Source organism: Pseudorca crassidens, chromosome 3 (assembly GCF_039906515.1).
Source record: "Pseudorca crassidens isolate mPseCra1 chromosome 3, mPseCra1.hap1, whole genome shotgun sequence".
In the NCBI taxonomy this organism is placed as follows: domain Eukaryota; kingdom Metazoa; phylum Chordata; class Mammalia; order Artiodactyla; family Delphinidae; genus Pseudorca; species Pseudorca crassidens.
The window spans coordinates 89,874,526-89,896,234 of NC_090298.1; the positions used below are offsets into that span (position 1 = coordinate 89,874,526).

Sequence of the window (21,709 nt, forward strand, 5' to 3'; positions counted from 1 at the left end):
GAAGCCCATGGTACTGTGGGTTGTATAGGTCTGTCTCCCTGACTGGAAGAAAAACTTCAATCGAGACCCTGCCTTGTATTATGAGGTTCTCAATGAATAACCCTGGCCTGTTTGTTTGTTTGGTAGGTCAGATTGAAGTTATCATGGATCGAAGACTCATGCAAGATGATAATCGTGGCCTTGAGCAAGGTGTCCATGATAACAAGATTACAGCTAATTTATTTCGAATACTACTAGAAAAAAGAAGTGTCATGAATATGGTAGGAAAAAAGCTCTCATGTTCGGATGTTGTTTGTTCTTTGCCATCCAAAATTATGACTTTATACTTTTTTATTTTTTGCATTTTCCAATATTGAGATAGTTTTGTAATAGACTTAGCCTGTATTCACAAAAAAGAGAACTTCATTTATATATACTGTGTAAGATTTACATTCAGGCCATTTTATTTTTTGGTTTTGCTTATTGTGTAGATATAAAATAATGTTAAGGAATCAGCTTGGGTGAAATTTCCTGAAATTACTTTGAAAGAAATGAGCGTTGAGTTTAAAGGATAGAGCTTAGTCATGTACTTAGGAGATTAAGTTTGATTAATAAAATTTATTTGAAACCTTAGTATACTCATTCTAGTCTTAGGCTCATCTGTTGAAAGTAGATTTACTTGATCGCTTTCTTGTTCAGTTTTCATTACTCAAAGCAAAAATCCAGCATTCCATGTAAAAGAGTCTGACAAAAGCTTGATCGGACATGAACCAACCTGATAGTATACTCCTTCAGGTGGCAGAAAAGTTACCTCAGAGCCCCCCATAGACTGCTGACTACCCACCTCAGATGGCCCTGGACATGGCCCGTTTTCACTTACTCTGCTTTTCATCTTTCCACACTGACCATTTCAGATCTTTTCTACTCTTTTCAGCCAGTGGCCTCACCATCCACTGTGTAGAGAGAACAGCCATTCATAGGGCTCTCTGTTCTAGATACCAAGCATCTACTCCCACCTTGTCCTTCTTCCCTTGTGTTACCTTCCTTTCCTTGTAGCCCAGTCCCTCCAGTGTCCTTGGAACTGACCCCAGTCTCCCTCCTGAGGATCCTTTTGTTAATCATCCTCCCTCCTTCCCTGTCCGTGCTCCTCATAGCCTTTCAGTTGGCTTTTAAATGCTCTTCGTTTTCTTTCATGAAAAACAAAAACAAAAAACAGCCCTCACTCAGACTCTCATTTCTGTTTCCCCTACACTATCTCCTCTACCCCACTGAGCCAGAGCTGATGAGGTGAGTTTGTGTTCTCACCTCCCTCTCACACTCAATTCATTTCAGTCTGGTTTGAGCCCCCATCATATGCTCTTGCCAGTGTCACTAGATCCAGTGGATGTTTTCGGTTATCATCTTACTTCACCTTTCAACAGTATGTGACACTGACCATTGTCATATCCTAAAACACTGCCTAGCGAGGCCTTCCATGGTGCCCTACTTACTTGGTTTTCCTCCTGCCTCTGGGGTAGTTCTTTCTCTGTCTCTCTCATAGCTCTTTATTCAGCCATTAAATATTAGAGCCCTCAAGGCTCGGCCCCAGGCCTTTTCCTTTTCTCATTTTGTACGGCCTTCCTCTGCGTCAATTGGAACCCACAAATACAAGCCCCCAGCTTCGGTTTCACCTCTCACCTCCAGACCCATCTATCTGGTTGCTTCCTGGCATTTCTTTCTACATTTTTAAGGGCATCTCAAGCTCGACATATCCAATATCATTCTTGTGATCTCCCCCCCACACCTGGCCCTTTTCCAGTGTTCCCTCTCTTGATAACTAGCACCACCTTCCATCCAGTCCAGCCGCCTATGAGTCATCTCTGATAGACACTTCTCCTTTGCTTGCTCTCTTCTCACAGCAGAGTCATCACCAGTGCTTGGCTATCTCATTGCCTAAATATTTCAAATCTATGAACTTGATTACTTCAGCGACTCTAATCTAAACTAGCATCATGTGTTTCCTGGAGGTAGCCTATACACATCCACTCTTGTCTCTTCTTTCTGCTATATCTGTTTTTAACCCAGTAAGCAGTGTTTTTTGTTTTTTCAAAACCAAATCTGTCCTCCCTGTGCCCTGCTTAACCCCACTATGTCTTCTCATTGCTCTCAATATAAAAGCCAAATCCTTACCATAGCCCACAGATCTCCTCGTGGTATGGGCCCTGCCTGTCCCCCATCCTCATCTACATGGCTTTCCCTGTTTCTGCTCTGGGCCAGCTGGTTTTTCTTTCAGTCATAAGTACTTCCCATGCACCCAGCCCTCAAAGCACCTTTGCACACGCCTTTCAATCTCTCTGCCCAGCGACTCTTAGTCATAGTTCAGATCAGGGCCTATTTCATCAACTGCTTCGGCTTGACCAGGTCAGATCCCCTTCTGCGCTCCCTCAGAACCATGCACCTCTCCTTTGTGTTTGTGTGATTATGTGATCATTGTTTTTCTCCTCTTTGGGACCGTAAACTCACTGGGAGTAGGGCTTATGTCTCTATCTGCTTCTAGGATTATTCCTAGCAGAGCAAGCACCCAGTGTATGTTCTGTGAATGAATACACAAATGCACAAATGAATGAACTGTGATAGCACATTGCACCGCTGTATTTATCGCAATTACTGCTTACTGCCTTGTCACCATATGCATGTTCTATTCCCCCTACTAGATTCTAGGGATTTGTCTACTTCATCTGCATGTGCCCCACAGGGCCTCCTTGCCTGTGGTAGGCATGCTATAAATAAAATACTGGTTGATTGAATGAAGTGGCAACAGCTAATTATGGCAAAGAATTCTCCCAGTATTTAGAACCTTTTAGGAAAAGATTTTAATATCCATTTTAGATGTCAAGATTTATACCAGTTCTTGAGATTCGTGGTTTAAATCAATTACTGATAAGAGCTTAGTTTTAGGATTAAAACTTTACATAAAAATCATTGTCTGAGTGCTGGCAGCTACTATCTTTTGCTCCTCCTGAAATGTTTCTGGCTTTGACGATTTTTCTCTCTATAGACACTAATTTACAAAACTTCTGTTAACTATGGCAATAAAAATGTTCATGTCAGATCTATAAAGCTTTCACTTAGAAGTTAAATAATTTGTTTACTGTCATTCAGAACTCTTTGGGTAGTAATTGATTTAAATTTGATTCAAAGATTTTATAATCCTGTGTTGGTTAAATTTTTCTTTTGCTAAACTATAAATTCTTGGGCTTAAATCAATAGTTTCTTTTAAATAAGAAATGAACTAGAGAAGAGAAAATGCATTTTAATTTCTAGCGAAATTGATTAAAAAGACATTTGATTAAGAAATGTTAATATGTCATCATGTAACTTAAATTTTCTAGAAAGTGTCTTTATTTTCAACTCAGACTTATGACTAAAATATCAATGGTAGAAACTGAGGTGGGGAGACACTCCCTGGAAGGGAACGCATTTTAGTGGGAAGCTTTGAGCCTCATGGGAATAATCCTGGATGACTAAATGAAAGCGTCCTGTTCTTGAGCGTTCTGCAGAGAGGCAGTGAGAACAAGACTGGAATGATAAATAATTGCTGGGAGAGGTATAAATGCCCAGTGAAGCACTGTGGCTGTGTGAGGTTGACTGTCATCCGTGGGAATAATGCTCAAGGCTCAGCAGAAGTGGAAAATAGGAACTGTCTTATCAGCATTACTCTTCAGGGTTTGTTTCTTTGACCCTTACTTCCTACCCCCTTTCTTCTGGCGACTAGTATAATAGTAAAGGGGGCGTTGAACTAGGAAGTGTTCGTGTGTTACAACTGGGTCATTTTACCTCTGGATACCAGTTCTTCACATATAAGGAGAGGAAGTTGGAGAGATCAGGTAAAAACTCAAATGCTGACAGGGCTCAGGGAAGTGATGGCATGAGGGAGGTTGTTCAGGTTTGAGGGCAAATGCTTACATGAGGTGACCAGAGGGTCTGTGGTGAACATGAGGATGAACACATCCCACTTAGGAGCCACAGCTCAGCCCTAGATGATGTTTCCACATGAGAATGTGGGGACCCAGTGTGACTTCATTTTCCAGTGTTTGGGGTAAAAAAAACAGTTATCTGTTAAGGGGAGTTTTTGTTATTATTGTTGTGTTGATGATTTTAATGTGAAATCTCTTGGATTTTTTTTCTTTTTTTGAGAGGTGGCTGAAAAACAAATAACTTTTTAATACCATACAGAGCTACCAAAACATGTCTAATAGGCCAGCTTGGCCCATATACTACTAGGCTTCAGCTCTGCGCTAAATGATATTTATCTCTAAATCTTACAGGTCTACATATTTTCATTCATTCTCTCTCCTCCCTCTTTGTCTTTTTACCCCATCCTTCCCCCTACAGTAATTTTCTCTTTCATTTATATTGCATTGCTTGTTAATGTAGTAATTAATAAATTAATTAATCATCAACAAACATTTATCAAGTTCTCACCGTGTGTCAGGTCATTCTGAATAAACAAAGGTGACTAAAAAAACGATCTTTTTCTTAATAATTTAGCAGGTTTTGATGTAGACAAAATGGAAACCTGTGATGTTTAGGAATCGGAGAACTCATCAGGGCTTAATGAAGGGCACGAAGGACCCTGGCAAGACGTTCTGACTTAATGAAATAAGGGCTGAAACCCAATAGAGAAGATCGCAACTTGATGTGGTTTGGATCAGAATGTGCTAGAAACTCTTTTTAATGTTGAACAGGATGCAGGGAGAAAACCAGACCTGTACAGTCTGAAACCTTCCAACCTACAAGAAACCAAATAATATTTAGAGTAGTATATTAGTTACTATAAGGCTGGGAAATTCATTTATAGCTTAAACGAACATGTAAAATTTCCTATAGTAAATATATTTTATAAGCTTTGGGTTTATCATCAGGGTTATGGTTAAAAGATTGGTTATAGCTCCACAGTTAAATATCTTGCTAGCCCCTTACTGCTATAAATATGTTCAGAAAGTGTGGGAATGATGGCGCTCTGCCTGAGACTTTGCCACACCCGACTTGGTCAGCGTCCAGCAGTGTTACTTGTTCAAGGAGCTCTTCTGACACCAAACCACAACTCTTATATAAACTTTTCTTCTTTATCTTGCTTAGGAGACAATAAATAGCACAGTTCTTGAATGCTAAAAGTGCTTGCATTCACGGCATTGTATCATTTGACAAGACTTTTCATTAACATGTTTTCGAGTCTGCATATTGGTTTTTTTAATCCCAAACAAGTTAAAGGATGAGACTTATACTTTTGATTCCAAAGGGAGCTTTGTTTCTTCTAAAAGGTTGGGAGGATGTCTGGGGTGGCAGTTCCTAGCACAGGTCAGCAGAGCGGTGTGGGACTGACTATGTGACAGTCATCTGGGGGGCTTTTAACTTTACCTTCCGAGGGTCCCACCCCAGGAGGTTCTGATTCAGTAGATTTGGGTTCGGGTCCAGGGATCTATGTTTTCTAAAAGTTCCCCAAGCGATTCTGATGTATGGTCAATGTGGGGGAAGCACTGAAGGTCAGAACTGATTTGGGTTTGGAGGAATAGTAAATATGCACATCACTGCTACTAAGGTATAGATAATCTATCAAGAAGTACCCTACGTACTCACTGAAGCGTCCAAGGATTCCTCCAAGAGCATAAGACAAAGCCAGAAAGCTTTTTCTGAATGTTTCTTGACGTAGAATGGACTTAATGCCTCCGGAATCTGATAAGGCAGGTGTTTTCCTGCCTTAAAAAGCTTTTATGTTTTATTACTCAAAAGTGATTTTGTCAGCAATCCTGACCTAGATTATGAAGTCCTTTGATATTTGAGTATACTTAAAGCTTCTTGGTGAAACTGTTCCCTCTCTCTTCATGTTATTCTACAAGCTGCATTAAATTTCAATATTGTTGAAGAATATTATTTTATATGCTTTATTTAATCTTTCCTTAAAAAAAGGAATGTGGAATGGATAAAACTTTTTAACAACACTTTTTATACCTAATATTTTTTGTCAGTATCTTAATATTGTAGTGTCCCTCTGTTGCCTTGAAAAAATTTTCTTTTCTCTCTTCATAGTCTGAATTGTAATGGTATCTACAGTTTGCTGCTGGCAAGATGCTCCTCACTCTTTGCTACCACCCTCTGTTCAATGCTAATCTGACATTCTGAATTTTAAGCTCTGTATCTTCTGTAAATCTTATCTTTTCACACAGATAAGTAGCCAAACCTTTTATTTGAGCCCTCTATTAAAAATATGCAAAATCAGAAGATATCAGTGAAATAGTCATTACGAAAAATAAGATATAAAATTAAATTTTCTATAAATGTTGCTGGTGATCAAAAGACCTTTCTACATAAATTATGTTTTCTTCTTAGTGCTTTTCTGTGTCTGCTTTTACACCTTAGGCATTATTGGTTAAGGTTGTACTTAGTCATTGATTTAATTAATTGTGTATATCATCTACCATATGTATATCCCTAGTTCTGGTAGATTTACTTAATGTTTGAACATGCTGAAATACTTGGCTCTAAGCATACACCATAGCAAAGACTAAAGTATTTAAAAATTATACTGAATAAATTGTGTACCATGTAAATGTGTGATAACTATTCTATAACACATATAGTAGTTCCTATTTTTGGAATAAAGTGAAGCAACTGACAATGATTTTACCAAATTTAAAAAAAACAGATGATCTAGTTATGCTACCTGTGTTATTTTAAATATTTATTTCTGAGTTTTTTTAAAAAAAATCCTATCATTGGGTAACATTTATAAAACATAACTTTGGATCAATACATAACTTTACAGTCTAGTTAAGTGTATAAATGAAACCATAAGAATATGATGGGTAAAACCTGAGGGAGAAGAGATAGCATTTGACGATGTATAAGATATATGAACATCCCAACCCATCTACTTTAAGAGTTTTGTGGTAGGTTGAGAAAGAATTTTCATAAAAAGTTATACCTTGTCCTAGAATGTTGAGAATGTTATCAGGATTTTTATTTTTAAAGCAATGGAAAAGAGATATTTCTCAACATGGGAGTTAGGTGGACACTGTTTTCTTAGAACTGAACTTGGTAATCTGCTGTGCATTGTCTAAGACTTATTTATAAAATATAATGAAATCAAAGTATTAATATATTTGTATATTTTTTTCCTGTTTAAGCCCTGTCTGATAATTCAATTAATACTGTAAGAACTGCAAATATATAACTCTTAAGCATTTTTGTTTTTTCTTGATAGGAAGAAGAAAAGAAGTCGGTCAGTTATCCTTCCCTCCTTAGCCACATAACTTCTTCTTTCCTGAATCATCCTATCTTTCCAATGACAGAAAAGGTCCCTGTGCCCACCCTTCAGCTGCTCGGTGAATTCTCTCCATTAATGTCATCTTTCCCTTGTGACATTCATCTGGTTAATCTGAGGACGATACAATCAAAGGTATATCCCAAAACATATCTATAAAAAATTACTTTTTGTAGTATACTTGGTGTAAGGGGGTGAAAGGAATAAAACTGTAAATTTTACTCTGCTTCAAAGAATGATTAAGAGGACTTCACCTTTAGGCAACATCATTGTACCTTTCATTTGACTGTTGCTCTGTAGTTTAGAGTGTTTCCTTAGACTGATTTATTTTATTCTCAGAAAAGTTCTGTGTGGTGAGCAGGTCAGGGAATATCAGCTTCTTTTTACAGATAAAGAAGCTGAGACTGGCCTGAGGTCACATAATTAGTAGGTGAGAGAACCAGGCCTTAAGATCAGGCCTACTGGCATTTTCCATTTGTTTCTCCTTATTAGTCAGTGTTTCTCAGGAGTTAGAGAAACAGAAGGTATAGTGTGTAATTATTTCTGTACCAGAGACTTTGTACATTCATATCTTTTCTCCTAAAAATACAAAAAAAATCCTAAAAAACCCCAAATCTTTGCATTGAGAATCCAGCTATGTAGGTGAGATATAAAAACACATCAGAGGAAGAAACAAGGGAAGATTTTATTAGGGATGGAATTTTAACACAGTTTGATTGCTTGAGTTTACCTATATGCCTACTTTTAAAGTCAGAGACTGCATTTGAAAAGAAGAAAAGATGAGAGGTTTGACATCATTTTTATGTTTTGTAAAGCTGTTTCATCTTGTGGATTGACATCCACTTAGCCAGAAACAGTGAGTGCTTATAGATTCTGTAGGAAATGTCTTATAATAAATGGCCTGAGTGCGAAAAGAAGAGTGTTCATGTTGGAAGAGAGCGTAAGAGGAAAAAAATGTTTAGCTCGAGAACAAAGAACTGAAGAGAACCAAACAAAGGAAGGAACAATGCCTACAAATTTGGACATTTAGGGCTTTAAAACTATATGTCCAAGATAGGGAACTTACACCTGACTATGTAGGAAAATACATGTGTCTAATAATAATGAATGCAAGTGAACGTTAGAGGCCTATGTGTGTATCTCTGTGTCAAAAGGGCTTGTTTGATCACGTGAGTGAACTTCAGGATTTATTTCATGCCTGCTACATGCCACTTATTGCTAAAGGCACTGGGGTATAGTCATGGACTAAACAGACAAGAGCCCTTGCCTTTCTGAAGCTTAGATTCTAGTGAGAGGAGAAAAATAATTAAAGATGAAAAAATAAGAGAAACATATGTTAGATGATGATAAGTGTCATAATGAAGGGGAAGAAGGAAGGAAGGGCAGTTTTAGAAGGTGATTTGAATAGCGTGGTTGGAGAAGGCCTTGCAGAAAAGGTGATAATGGAGTAAAAATCCAAAGGAGGTCAGGGAATAAGAAATGCAGATTTCTAAGGGTAGAGCGGTTGGGAAGAGTTAGGAGCAAGTGGAAGGCCTGAAGGCAGGAGATGCTGGTCAGAATGGACGAGCCATGAAACCTGGGCTGTTCTTTGATTCCTTGCTGTATCCCCCTGCCGAGAACAGAGCCTGCACCTAGTAGGGGCTCGGTGACAGTTTGTTGGACAAGTGGATCTTGTGAGCGTTCTCTCTAGGATTCTACTATGGTCTTTTGTGGGTCTACTTTTTGACTCAGGGAAAGAACGCACTAGAGATGGGCAGCCTCCCTGAGGTAACCTGTCATTAATTCATGGGCTAAAGAGAATGAAAGGATAGGGTGGAGACACCAGACTCTGAGCCTCAGGCTGCCACCTCGGGGCATGGATGGTAGAGGACATTAGCGAGCTGAGGGATCCAGGGGTTTCTGGGGTCCATGGCGGCCATGGAGAAGTTTTAGCCTCACTTTTAGATGACTCTTTCCCATGATTATTTTCTGGAAGCAGCACCAGCTGACTCCAGAATCAGTGAGTATAGGGTTTTACCCTCCAAGGTTTTCGCTTGTTTTCCAGATCACCTCTTTTTTATGATTACCTGTTCCTTTCATTCTTCCTGCTGTTGGCTAGCTTCCTGTAATACAAATCTAATCACTTTCGGGATTAAAAATCCCATTGCCTACAAAGTTGATTTAGACCCTTGGGCATTCAGTCCCTCTGCAGTCTGGCCTCGCTGGCTGTAGCCACCTGGCTTCCCATTGCCCTTCTCACCTTTGGAAGGTGAACCACCTTCACTCCCTGCTGGCTGCGTGACTGCTGACTCAGCTACCATTTATAAAATGGGCCTGATATCAGATATGCCTGTTTCAGGTCTAGTATGAAAAACAGATGAAATAGTGCTGTGAGAGCCCTTTGAAACAGAAGTGCTTTGTAGACATACATTGTTATCCTGATGATGCTTACAGTACATGCCAACGCAGGTGCAAACTGGAGTTTTAGCAGAGGGAATAAAAGCAATTTAACAATTTGACCAGGAAGAATAAAGACTGAAATGCCTAACCATAGGCATAGGTTAATGCCTAACACGTGATCAGAACTAAATATTTGGGGCTTTTTTGCATTATCATATAAATTGGTGCCAGTTCTATGTTAGTCTTTGACTCTTAGCACGTATTTCGAACAATTGTTCAAAAACTTACCAGTACAATTATACTCCAGGGAAGATGTAAAAAATAAATAAATAATAAAATTGCAGGGGGAAAAGAAAAAACTTACCAGTAGTCTGAAGGGATACTTTAAAGAATTGCTCTCTGTCCCCTAACCTCTGATAATAGGAAAGTAAACATTGAAGGAAGCTAATGTAGGTATTCATTCAAAGAAAGCTTGATACTTAAAAGGTGTCAAGTGTAATTTCATGATTATACTAAAAGAAAGACAAAAATAACTCAATCCAGAAGCCAGAGCTAATCATTTTGGATTGTGTTCTTGTTTTTTTTGTGTGCTGGCAGCTTCCAGCATACAATAATGAGTTTTTCAGAGACTGCAGTGCATTTTTCCCATTGAAATTATGTAAACAGAGGTGTTGGCTGCTTCCAAGCAAGACTAGAGGTCTACATTGGCCTATATCTAAGTAAGCATTTTCCTAACCATCACCTCACAGTATTTCCATGAGAAAAGTGTCTGAGGACCCCCTTGACATGATAAGGGCACGTCTGTCTTCCCCTGTGACCTCCCCCATCAGCTGTGTAACAGAGGACACGTCCTCTGCTTGCCCATGCCCAGGCTGCTGTCTGAAGGTTGCTCAGTTCTAAGCCTCAGTCTCCCTCACTCCTTGAGGAGAAAGGAGTTATGGGCTCAAGCAATAGTGAGAGAAGGAAGGTGGGGGCTGGAGGTTTGCTAACCACTGAGCTGGTTCAGCATTTCGAGCTATCATTCTGCGAGTCACTGTGTCCAGATCACACTGAGGAGATTTTTACAAGAAGAGACTTTTACAAATTCCCCCATCTCTGAGATTCTGATTCTGTAGGTCTGGTGTGGAGAGCTTAGGAATCAGTAATTTTTAATAACTCTCCTCGTGATTCTAGAAATTGCTGAGTTATCACCATTGGCTAAATTAGGAAAGTAAGGGTTAGAGAAATTAAATGATTAAAATTAAACTACCCAGCAGTAAATGGCAGAATCAGGAGCCACATCCAGGTCTTCTGAACCTGGGTGCTGAACGTAGCCTCAGAGGGTGGTATTTGACCTTTTAAGACTTACTAAATCTGTTCTTAAAGTCCAGTTTCTCAAGGAGAAAAAGTCCAGTTTTTCAGAAATTGTTCTATATTGGTAGATGAGTTTATTTTTACATAGGCATCTCTTGCTTTTCTAGTTTATAATTTTTTTTGGAAAAAACTTAATTATATGTCATATATTTGTAGTCAGATGAAGAGGGAAACAAACATCTCTTAAAACCCTGCCTCATAGCTGTATGGCCCAGCATGCTCCAGCCCCTGTCTAGGAATTTAAATGTTAGCCTTCTCATCCTATATGCCTGGCCTCCAACTCTCTTTATCACCCTCTGTTCTTACACTATCAACAGTTTGAGATACAAAACGAAGCTTCTATAAAGATTTGAAAACTGGGGAATAAGAGGACCACTCAAGTGCACTAAACGGGAAAACCATGTCATTGGGAAAGGGTAATGATTTAGGGAGAAGAGAGGCTTGGTAGAGAGGATGCTGGGAGAATCTCATGGGAGGATGGATCATGGATCAGGCTACAGTGAAAGGTTCATCCTGGAATGCTGACATTCCAGAGATGAGGAGGAACTTGATTAAGCTGTTCATCTAGGCTTCATGGAGCCATTCTGCCTTGATGTTTTGAACAGTGATATCTGTTTCAACTTTTTTTTGCAGATTGTTTCCACTGCTTTTATGTTTACATATATTTTTATTTAATTTAATTTTAGATATATATCTTTATATCTATACTCTCTATCTATAGCTATGTATTACATTTAACTCTTCACTCTGTATGGAATTTATTTTGATTTGTGCTTAACTGTTTCTTACAAATAGTTAACCAGTCATTTCAACATCAGCACCACTTACTGAATAAGATTTTCTCTCTCAACTTGTTTATACCACCCCCTCCTTTTCTTGTAAGAGGCAGTTTAAGGTTTTACTTTATTTTGCCCTTCTTATAAGAATTGATTGGTGCTTTATTGATCTCCCTAGCTTCTCGAAAGGTGAAAATTGTGGGAAAAAATGTCCTTTGTTGTACATATCTGAGAACAGCTATTCACCTTCCCCTTTCTTTCTGTCATGCTATCTTGTTGATTAAAACAGGATAACTGTTATTGACATTTTAACGAGTGCCCTGGAAAATGAATTTCTACTGGTTATTTCCTGTCTCAGGACTTATAACACAGTGTGAGATTTTCTAACCTTCCCAGCTGCCAGAATGCACTGAAATATGAATGTTGTTTGGCATTTTCAAAGAATCTGGGCGAGTTGGAGAAATTTTCCCACCAGGTGTTTAGCTATGCCTTTATCTGTGTACCACTTACACATCCTCTGAGAAGGGTGGGGTCACATTCTTCTTGGAGAATCTGGTCAAAGTTACAACCCCTCTCTTCCTCAGAAACAACGTGTGTACGTATGCTGTTTAGCACAGCTTCCAGGCGTTACAGATTTGTGACCCTCACTTTTGTAAGGAGCAAATCCAGCTTCTTTTGGTGTGAGATGCGAGTAGCTCAGCTCTCACGTTTTGCGGAGTTCTCATCCACCTCAGGAGAGGAACATTTGGCTCTTCCTTTTCTTAGAAGAGACTGTCAGATGTGTGTGTAATTTTCAGAGAGACTTTAAATCCTGTTTCAAAATGGGATGAGTGGATAGGTGGGAGGGTTGTAGATCGATAGAAATGATAGTTTCTAAACCTTTCTTTCTGAATATGTTATGGTAAATCATGGTTTTAGCTCTATTGGAACCATTAATGAATACTCCCTTTTTCCAGCCTCGGATCAGAGGCGGGGATCTCCTTTAGTTGATGGCCTTTCATTATATTAAGTCAAAAGCAATCCTCCTCTTTGCCCTCCAAGCTAAGTATCTCTGAGCACGGATCCACAGCTAGAGCAAAGGCAGGAGAATGTAGTTGTGAAAGTACAGACTTGGGAGTCAGACCACCTAGGTTTGAGTGCATTCCCCGTACTTGCTGGCTGGGTGTCTTAGAGCAAAACTCTTAATTCTCTGAGTCCCAGTTTCCTCACGAGTAACAAGGCAATGGTAATAGTACCCACCTTAGAGATGTTCTGAGAGGATTAAATGAGTTGATGTTTGTAAAGCATTTAGAGCAGCAGCTGGCATGTAGTAAGCACTAAGTGCTTGACAAATAAAGGTTCTCAACTGTGATCATTCAGTCATAAGCAGTTGTGATTGTTACTAATAATGAAGCGAAAATCTTGGCACTGTTTTTTTTATAAATTGGAGAAGGTTGAAGTGTATTGCCAAAGTAAATCTTGATATCATTGTGATGTGTATTCCTTATATAGTTTATTACTGATTCCTCAGATTTTCCAAAACAATGTACCTAGAAGTGTCTCCATGCCAGGTATTACCCTGAGTGCTTTACGTGAGCCTTATTTAACTCTCACGACAACACTGTGGAAGTAGGCACTATTTGGGCCCCATCGTGTGGAAGAGAAAACTGACTGACCTAGGGCTGGGGTAACTTTCCAGGTCACACAGCCAGTAAGCGGCGGTGCTGGGAGCCACACCGCAAAGAGCCTGACTCCAGATCTCCCTACTCAGAACCTTATACTGCCTGGGAAGACGAGGGGAGCACTAGTGCTAAAAATGTTAGGGAACACACTGCCTGTTTTCTTCTTGTCTACTCAATAATGATGGGACACCGTAGAAGTGTTCACCAGCCATTGATGGGGAACGGTCATGAAGGGCCGTTGTAGAGTCATTAGTGATAATTGCACTTTGAGTATGAGAGGGAATGTTTTGTGATAGGGGTGTTCCTTTACCTTTAAAGAGAGCAATACACCTTGTATATCACCTCAGCTACTTCAAAGGTTGTTGCAAGATGAAATGAGTTAATCCATGAAAAGCATTCTGTACATGACTGGCACACAGCAGGTGCTCAATAAGTGTTAGCTGCAGTTACTGTTATTGTCCTCCCTGTGGTGGATCCTCAAAGGGGTTTGTCACAAGTCTAACCTAGTTCCCTGAATTTTCAGAGGATAGACTCAATCACTTAACTGATTCATGGTGGAACCAAACCTTGCCTCCAGTCTAGCTTTCTCTGAGCCTGATGGCTTCATTTGGTAAGCCAGATCACCTTCCCCCCTAGTTCCCCCAGTTGCTGGAGACATTTCATAGGCCCCCCCTTAGTCTGGGAGCTAGATGTTGGTTTATCCCCTGAAATAAGTTCTACAGTGGATTTTCCTGGTGCAACTTGGGAACATCCAAGCAGGGGTTCAGTCTCAGTGGTGATCTGAACTGTTTTACAAAGACACTTCATTTGAAGCTCACCTAGCACAGTGCTTGGTGCAATTTCAAAATTTGTAAGTTTTCTTCCCCACACCCTCCCCTTCTTTTCTGAGGTCTGGATGCTACTAATGTGTTAATGAATATAAAAACAGGTCTTTCAAAATTTGTTTACTCTCCTAGAGTATATAGTGTGACTACTTGAAGGTATCTGTTTTCCTGTACACATATTCAAGTTAAATTCACAGTTTCCCTACTTTGAAAAACAGTTTTCTTGTAAATAAAATGTCTAGACAGACTTTGAAACTGAAAAACTGCTGCTTTGCCTCAGGTATTTTTGCTTGAAAACTGATACTTTCATGAATACTTGATTTTTAAAACTTACACAAGATGAATGCCATTTCATTTGGTGTTTTAGTCCTTATGAATAGTGATACAGTTTTGGTTTTCAGAGAAAGTAAAACTTTTTCCCATTGGTGAAAATTAATTTTTATGACTTTAATCTCTACTTTTGTATTGTTTGTTTAAATCTCTTACCAAATTCAGTGGCAGAATTCCAAAAGTGTTTCCCTTCCCAATTTTTTGTCACCTTCAGTCTGCTAAAGGCCTTACATATTCATTATTCAAGAACAAATGTGCTGCAGGAATTTTAGCAATGCCTGCTTATCAGTGTTTCTTTAAGGATGGTCTAGTGAGTTAAGATGGCCAGATGCTTTAGGTTAATAGTGATAAGTGCTTTTGGAGTCTAATTAAGAGGGCATCTAATTTGTGAATTTGAATCAGGGTTCTGTTTTGATTTTGATGTATAATTGTGGACATATAATTTGGAGCTTCCCTGATTCCTTAGCTACAAAGTTATGATGTCAATGAAAGAAATTTGTGAATGAGAAGTTAGATAAGAATATTGTTTAATTTGTAACTACTATGAAAATAATCACTATTTATTTGATGGATGATGTTGATAGAAACAATAACAATATACTGAGGGCTTCCTCTGCTCCAAACCGTAGGCTAAGTCCTTGTTACGCTATTTCATTTCATTTCATCTCTCTCTCTCTTTTTTTTTTTTTTTTATGGTAAAGGAAAAACTGTTTTGCTGAAATCAGCAGCTAGTAAATTGCAGAACTAAGATACAGATCTTAGGCTGTCTGACTCCCAGCTCAGATTCTGAACCATTCATTTCTACAGCTTCTTAACTAGCACATTCTGTCCTATAAGCTGGGCTACCTTACATAGTATTTTCAATGGGTTAACCTGCACCATGACTCCATGAAGGAGGTAGACATGCATTAGCTCCATTTTACAGACAAGGAAACTGACAATTAGGAAGAATAAAGGACTATTCCAAGGTTTCACAATTGGCAACAACTATTATCCTTCTGTATATAATAAATAAAGCGTTTTCTTATGTGCTCTTTTAGTGCCATTTTCGGACTGTGAAATTGTTTGAAATTTCATTAGAAATCTCTGTCATGTGATTTCAACCTACTGTGTGTATCATGTGGTCCTGTGATGACTCACAGAATCCCTTAAATGACTTTTTTCTCTCCCTTCAAACAAAATTTCAGCAGTACCACTGCAAAATACCAGTGTTAAATGTCATAAAACAGGTTATTCCAGCCAAGAATCTGAGGTGAGGACAGCTTTAAGTTGTTCAGTCACATTAAAATCAAATCAGTGATGGGAATGCTGGCAGCTGTTCAGAAAAGATGTCTCTGTAGCACATTAAAAATTTTATGCCCTAGTAAGGATGATCAAGAACATGGGCATATTCATATCTGTGGCCACAAAAAAGAAAAAGGGACCAATTTCATCACAGTGTCAGTGCCAAGCAGCACATGACTCTCCTTGGAATAAATATGCACTTCTTAACTTTTCCAAGGATTTTTAATTCAGTTTATTTATCATAAACATTTTCCCAGTTTAGAAACATAAAATTTATTAAATAGTTGTAATTTTAAATATTCAAGGACTTGAAGCATTTGTGACATTGCTACTTAAATGGGTGCAAGAAATTTCATTGCAAGAAACTGTATACTGATCCCTGTAGCTGACTTGCCATGTTTAGTATTTTCCTTTTTGCCTGCACAAGAAGAATAGCTTCTGTAATGTGAATTTAAATGATATATCAATCTAATAAATGTGGTTGGCTTAGCAAGTGATAAGCATAACTAATTCAATTTAAATGCCTCTTATATAAAAATAATGAACCAGTACATTAAAGATTAAAAATGTTAATGCAATTAGCAAAAATTAGTATTCAACGAAGAAGCATGTTTCAGTTTTAAGATGGATAATATATCATTCAATGACAAGATAAGGACTAAATTCAGGTATACTTTATTCAGTTGATGGATTTATTAAAAATAAAATAAAATGCTTTATTTGAAGGAACTTTGGTAAAACGATATATAATATGTGGACGAAAGATAACCCACGTCCTCAGGAACTATGGAGGAAACCAAGGCTTGAGTGACTTAACAGGGATTCTTAGAACATAATATCACCTGCCTCCTTGTGGGAGGGAGTGTAGCAGGGGGTGGGTGGGCACAGTGAGCATGGAACCTGAATGGAAATGGATTTGCCTGGATTCACTTTTCAATAAAATGAGCATTTGTGGTTTGGGGACACTGACGTCAAGGGTATGCAATAGTGTCAGTATTTGCCTTAATGTCACCGTGGCGTGTTGGCGCTCTGCTCATTTGCAGGTGGATGGCAAGCATTCCAATGAGGCAGCCTTGATCCTCCACAGGAAGGGGTTTGATTGCTGCTTCTCTAGCAGAGACACGGGGCTGCTTTGTTCCACTACCCAGGGAAAGGTGAGCTGAAAGCTTATTTTTGCTTGTTGAGTTAGTGTGCTTTGAAATCCTTACTTTCTGCAGATAATCTTGACAATGAGATGTTTCATTGCCTCTTCGCTGACTCATTCCCCTCAACTTCAAATTAGTTCAAGTTTCCCCATCTTAAGAAAGCCCTTTCTTAACGTTCAGTCTCTTCTTGTCACCATTAAAATGCATAGGCAAACATGTACACGTTTGAAGGCAGTGTCCTCATCGATTATTAGGTCTTCCATTTCCAACCTGCATAGCACCTTCTTCCTGCCCACCCCCTCATTTCCACCTCTCTCGGACATGGTCATGTATGATCCAGTTCAGGGGTGGCAAACCCAAGTCCTACAGGGGCCAAGACAAGTTTTACAGTAACTAAAGTGGGGTGCTGGCTTGCAGTATGGGAAGAGAGGGAGCAATGAGACTGTGGCCAGTGGGATAACTCAACCGAAGACCCCAGGGCAGCTGTACTTAGCTCCAGTCAGTTGTTTCCCCAGGGGAAAGATGCAGGGCTAGATCTTCTGATTAAGCAAGATTTGCATATGAGTCCACACTCTGCAGACCAAACAGATCCTCAGGCTGACCACTGCTTGGTGGCTGCGCATTTCTGACTTCAAGGCGGTCTTGCTGACAGTTCTCATCAGAGAACTCTCCTTGGAAGCAAATCAGCCTCCAGTCTTATGCCTGTGGCTCTGAGCTAGCTGTAACTACAAGAAGATGCTTGGGCTGATTCTAGCACACTGGCGGGTCTCCTCCACCAAGTCAGCTCAGGGGACCCAGCTCTTCTCCAAAACCTAATAGACATAGTGTAGACCAGACTCAAGTAATTCAGTTCCAGCCTTACAAAATTAGTATGTGCATAGGACCCAAAAAGAAAAGAAAATATAGTAGGGGGGCCTAAATCTGCTTAGATAGATAAGCTTCTGCATTTCTGTTCCTCACCCTGTATGTGGTTGGTGCTAAGAAAGCACTGATATCTTTGTTTCATTACATTTGCACTCTCCCTTATTAGTGATGATCTGAGAATACTTGCTTGTGAACATTTGTACTCAAACATTAAGGCATTGAGTCTTTAGGGGGTTATACGATCCAGAGAGACATATTAGAATAACCTGCTAGAAGTGAGGACAGTATTTTCTAAACAACCTCCCCACCCTATAAATGGGACTCACTGACATGATGGGCCTTCCTTGTGGCAGCCTGTGTCCTATCTCCCGGCTCTTTGGGCACAGGGAATATGGTGGATGAGCACCACTGTTAGGGGTAAGTATTGACTGAAAGAGGATATAGATGTGTTTAAAGCTTCTTGGCCTATAGATGTGCTTTCTTTTATTGAAAAAATGGCCCCTGCACCTGATGTGTTCTCAAGCAACAGAAAAGGAATCCAGAGCCCATCATCCTCCCGTTACAGTTTCCTGTGTCTCCCTCCAGGGTTAGTCTCCACGTTCAAGTATGTAGAGGTGGATTTAATCTCCCTCCCCTTCCCCTTATTTTTCATTAAAAGGGAACTTCAAACATACTTTTCACTTTTTCTCCCACTGAATATATAGATGCGCTACTAATCTTTCTACAAAGTTGTTCTAAACGTGCAATTTTTTTATCATTTACTTTTTAGATATTGGTACAGAAACTTTTTAACAAGTTTACTGTTGTAAGTCTCATACCTTCGTCATTATCCTTGATGCATTCACCTCCAGACGCCCGAAATATAAGTGAGATCAACTTGAGTCCCATGGAAATCAGCACATTCCGAATCCAGTTGAGGTGAACCTGGCTTTCAGATTTGGATTGGGAAGCATTGGCTTTTATACACTTCTTGGTTTGACGTGCAATAAAGAAGCACATTATTTTAGCTTCTGGCTACTGTGAGGACATGAAATCTGTGATTTTTTTTTTTTTAAACCAGTACAGTAAGAGAGGAAAAAAAAAAAAAGCCATGCTATAAACTTTTTTTTTTTTTAAGTTCCTTCCATGAACTACCATCGTCAGTATGAATTGATGCAACAAACAAAGAAATGTCTAAAGACAACCTCTCAACAGATTGTATCTCAGGTTAAATGTTAACTAATTATATCTGTGTTGGGGGTTGTGAAGAGATTGTTGTAAGTATTCATGTTGCTGACCCTTTGTTAGTCTTACAAAAATACCCATTTTTACCAAAATGGAATAAAAAGCTGGTGGGTAATAGCTAATGGCCAAAATGGTTGCAATCATTCATACATGTTAGAAAAATTTTATGTGTTGAAATATGTGGAAAAGTGCAATCCGTCAACCCTTATACATAGTTGACTATGTGTTTTTCTACCACTTGTACCACTTGACCCCTCCCCTCCTACCCTTTGTAAGTATTTCCAGAAATATCAGATTTTGACTCATTCAGTAGTAGACAAAGAGGCATATTTTCATTACTTGACAGTGTGGGATAGGTGCAATTTATTCCATTGTCACTAAAATAGAAGAAGCAATTCCATAGGTACCATGACCTCTTTTAGGTACCACAAGGTGTCTTTTTACACAGCTCATTTGAATACAGATGTTCTGAGAAGGGGTTTTCTATTTTAAAATTATCGTATCAGAATAAATGTGCCTTATTTTTTTATAAGTCTTGTTAAATCTTTTGGTGTCCATATTATGGTTGGGGGAAGGGAAGAGGCTGGGGGGAGGTGGAGGGGTGGGTACTTTCTATGACACATAAATTGTATAATTTTTGCCTGACAATGCTGGCCACGTTCTGATCTGTTTCATTAAATTTGTGGTGATGTTACTTTAAACATTTTGACTATTTGAATGTACTGAGATGTCAGAAAACAAAAGAAGGAAGAAAAATATTGTTAAGTAAAATATGCTGCTGCCAAGGAGACTGCAACGTGAAGCAAGGATTTTGTAACATGCAGAATCCACATGCTGTTTCCGTTTCACAGGAGTTCACCATTTTGAAGAGAGAATGCTTTAAAATAGACCCTGTTTTAAACCCACTTACATGTAGCTCATCATAATTTATCTTATTAAAGAGTATGTTTGTTCAGTGAATTCCAGACTTTTGTACATGCTAACCTCAAAGTGAAGCTCTAAACCTATGTGCCATTACAGTACTCTTGATAAAATTTATTTGGGATCATCGTGAACTTGACATTAAAATAAAAGCAACATTAGCAACATTTAGAAGATTCAGTTTTAGCATAGAAAGGATTCTTGACTATATGCACTTCTGAAAATTCTCTTTGTGTTAACTAATAGATTTAGTATTACCTGACTTTAAACTTCCATTATACCTCCTGCCATTCCAACATCTTCATACAGAAATAAAACACAATTTCTATGTTATCGTGTAGTCTGATTATCATCTGGATTTTCAGTCAGGATGCAGCTCCTAAGATTATTGTTATGTTAAATTCATAAACTTCTTTCTCCTTTAATTATTAAGGAAACAATACTAGTGTTGATCGAGATATTACAAGGGAGTAATTTCATGCAATAAACATGTACTGTAAGTTTTCTTCCTCATTTTGGGGGGATAAACAACTTTAAAAAAAAAAAGCTTCCTTTTTGTGGACATCTACAGGTGTTAGGATTACCAGAAGCAAATCCCAGGAATGAGATCAGTATTTTCGTTGTGTCTTAAATGTAGAACCTTCCTATAGGAGTTCACTGTGTTCTGTGGTTTAAGTGGGCGTGCTTAATTGTTCTGGAATTTCTGATCAATTGAAATAAAAAAATCTTGATGCAATAATAGTGGTTTTGCCACTCCCGGTTGTTTGAGATGGATCTGTCCCGTGTTTGGTTGGGGTCTTATTCAGTGTGTGTTGCCACCAGCTGCTCACAGATAAAGCAGAAATTCTCTTTTACCAGCAAGTTTCTGCTTTTTATTTTTAGAATAAATCATCAGGGAAATGAAGAGAGGATGCTTTTGCTTTGGGTTGTGGTCAAGAACTGATTAAATGGTTTAGTGACCCTGGCACACGCTAAAAATCATACACTTCAGTTGTGATCTCAGTGGCATATTTGTTTGCTTATGTTTTATTACATTTATTATTGCAGATGTTCAGTAGTTCATTACTTTCTCTTATTTTTTTTTCTGAAAATTTAATTTGTGCTTATAACTACAGTGTTTGAGAACTCAGCATCCTTGTTTTCTACAAATACTGATTAAAACAAAATGCTGTAAAATGTAAAACATTGTAATTACCTTCCCATGTCTTTGTTGTATTTGTGCTGAAATGTTTTCACATTCCTTTTTCTGGAAGAAATTCTTTGCTTTCATTTTGTTTATGTTGCTTACCTTGAAATCAATAGGTTTTGATATTTTCTCTTGGAAGATTTTATATCTTTTTGGGAATATGTAATATATCTAATAAAAGATAAATATTATCATGTACATGGTCCTCTAGAGTAGTTCTTAAGTCCTATTTTGTAAACAAGATATATTAAAACATTTTGAGGGGTAGGGTGGAGGTGTGAGGGCTTGTTCTTTCTTCCATTATGAATGAATCGCTCCTTCTTCAGTCCATTCTAGTTAGAAAAGATAGTTTTAGCAAGCAAGTAGCAGGTGGGGGTGATAGTGAGTTTCACATCTGGGTTTGGGGTCAGCTTTGAGGTTGGAGTCCAGGAACCTTCCCAGGAACGCCGTGCCTGTAGGACCTTCTGAACCAATGAGCAG

General features: G+C 38.7%; 1 protein-coding gene across 1 annotated transcript in view; it reads left to right on the forward strand.

The window, feature by feature from the left end:
- The window catches only part of MAN2A1 (mannosidase alpha class 2A member 1), a 161,494-nt gene extending 140,067 nt beyond the window's left edge, over nucleotides 1-21,427 (forward strand). Inside the window, exons 19-22 of the mRNA XM_067731400.1 lie at nucleotides 127-260; nucleotides 7,223-7,417; nucleotides 16,933-17,043; nucleotides 18,668-21,427. Coding sequence (XP_067587501.1) covers nucleotides 127-260; nucleotides 7,223-7,417; nucleotides 16,933-17,043; nucleotides 18,668-18,820 — 593 coding nt within the window. The 3' untranslated portion in view covers nucleotides 18,821-21,427. The remainder of the gene's footprint in view (nucleotides 1-126; nucleotides 261-7,222; nucleotides 7,418-16,932; nucleotides 17,044-18,667) is intronic.
- The last annotated feature ends 282 nt before the right edge of the window (nucleotides 21,428-21,709 follow it).